The sequence below is a fragment of the Alligator sinensis genome, unplaced genomic scaffold, assembly GCF_000455745.1.
Source record: "Alligator sinensis unplaced genomic scaffold, ASM45574v1 scaffold476_1, whole genome shotgun sequence".
Taxonomy (NCBI): domain Eukaryota; kingdom Metazoa; phylum Chordata; order Crocodylia; family Alligatoridae; genus Alligator; species Alligator sinensis.
This window is the reverse complement of record NW_005842444.1, coordinates 1,046,334-1,048,388: the sequence shown is the minus strand read 5'-3', so window position 1 is coordinate 1,048,388 and position 2,055 is coordinate 1,046,334. Positions and strand designations below refer to the sequence as shown.

Below are 2,055 nucleotides of genomic sequence, written 5' to 3'. Positions count from 1 at the left end.
CCCGCGCCCCCCCCCCCCCCCCGCCCCCCCCCGGGTGAGCGGGGGGGGCTGCCAGACAAGCAGCCGAGCACCAGACCAGTGGCTCCTGGACCAATGGTGTGCAGCAGCAGGAGCTGCCTTTCCCGCCACCCCATGCTGTGACCCCCAGACGAGCCACAGCTCCGTCCCACGCCCACCCTGCCCTGGCTGGCTAGTGCTTGCCCCAGCCCCACTCCTCCCTCACTACAGGGACTTCGATCTGCCACCCACACCCCTTCCCTTCCCCCTCCCCTTCCACCACACCAGACTTACCAGCTGTACGCAGCTGTCCAAGCTGCCGGGTTGACATTGGAAGCCGGATCGCTATTGGCTGATATACCTCCTTAAAAATCAGCTAGTGGTATTGGCCCCCAAAATCTCTATCGGTGCACCCCTAAAATGGACTACTAATGAACATTATTACATCAGTGGTTCTGCTTTTTTAAATAGGTATTTTTAGAAATCTGGGGCAAATCATGCTCATTTGAATATCATAAACATGACCGAATCAGTATAGCTCTTATTATATGAGAAGAGAGAGCGTGCCAGTCGGTATGTGCCCTGGAGAGGAGGACTTAGTGAATGTAGACTGGAGGAGTCCATCTGTACAAAACCAGTAGCCAAAATCAGTGCCTGGTTTCCCCTTTTGCACTTAGTCACAGACTGTGCACAGGGATCAGAATCTGGCCCTTTGGTTTAGGTTTAAGTTTGTGTTTGATACCTGGGCTTGCAGAGATTTTTATGATCACAGGAGTCACAGCTGTGCTTCATAACTACCATGGGATCTAAGGGAATTAGTAAGCAACTTTATATGCAGTTAAGATATCTGAGAGTAGCTTATCATTTGAAAAAAGACATTTAAGTGATCATAAAGTAGGTGTAAGATTTAATTATGTGGGGCCACATAAGGAAGGTTTACTTTTAGGAAAAGCGCTTGCTGAACTTCAGCAACACTAGGATTTAAATTTTACATAGTAGAGCATAAAAGTGATAGTATGTTTTTCACCTGCACTGATCTTTAATTCAGTATAGTAGTATGTTCCTTTTGATGTACATTCATAAGTATGAATGTTATTATGTACAATAATAGTTAAAAACTTGAATACATAGAATACATTCAAGCTAATTTCAAAGCTTTTTGGTGCTGTTTTGGGTGATAACTTAATAAAGCTATGTCTGGACTGACTAAGATGTTGATCCTGAATATTGTCTTTAAGTTGTCTTGTCTTTTTGGAAGTTTTTAGAAGCCAAACATTATCACAGCAAGTTAGTGAACATTAGAAAAGAGATGCTGATGCTCCATGAAAAGACTTCAAAGTTGAAAGTGAGTGAACTTTGCATCTTCACTTTGTCTGTTAACAGGGAAGTTTAACAGCATTTTATGAATGTTCTTATTCAGTGCCTTTAATGTGTGGTTAAAGTTTGCAGATAGAAACTTCCTCTTTTCTGGCAGTTGTATTTTCAGTGCCAATGAAACAAGCTGTCCCCAGCCCATGGGCCAGATCCAGTCCCCAGTGCCATATCATGGGAACCTTGTGGGTCACCATGGATCTGTGGGTATCCCCATGGGCTGTAGTCCTTCATGGTGGATCAGGCACTTAGAATAGTGTGGGACCTCTGGAACCTAATCCTGGCTGGTCGGAGGAGGTACAAAGCCCAATCCAGCCTTCAGAACAGCCCTGTGCCTTTCATCTGGCTGGCAGGACCAAAACTATGAGCACCACTGTAATATTCCAACTGCTGCATAATTTTTAGTGATCTATTGGGCTGCTAAGCAAAAATTGTCAGTCCTGATTTCATTCTGGCATTAAGTTTTGTTTTCCCGTCTTGTCCAGCAAGATCCAAGTCATCTGTAGAGAAAACAGTTTGTATAGTGTATAACTCCTTTGGTAGGGGTAGCATTAGTGTGATTTGGAGGAATTCGGTTTATAGCTCTCCTAGATACATGCATCGCCATGATGCAGGGACAAGTATAAGGAGCATAGAATAAAGGTAGTAAAAGAGAAGGGGCCCTTTGGATTAAGAGAACTATAGAAG

The 2,055-nt window shown here is 44.4% G+C and overlaps 1 protein-coding gene across 4 annotated transcripts in view; it reads left to right on the top strand.

Moving 5' to 3' along the window:
* BLOC1S6 (biogenesis of lysosomal organelles complex 1 subunit 6) overlaps nucleotides 1–2,055 on the top strand; it is a 12,337-nt gene that overhangs the window by 5,541 nt on the left and 4,741 nt on the right. For all 4 annotated transcript variants that reach the window (XR_003095664.1, XR_003095665.1, XM_025212075.1 and 1 more), the window contains exon 4: nucleotides 1,256–1,342. Coding sequence is in view for 2 of the 4 variants with exons in the window: in XM_025212075.1 (XP_025067860.1) it covers nucleotides 1,256–1,342 (87 nt within the window). In the remaining 2 variants the exon portion in view is untranslated. The remainder of the gene's footprint in view (nucleotides 1–1,255; nucleotides 1,343–2,055) is intronic.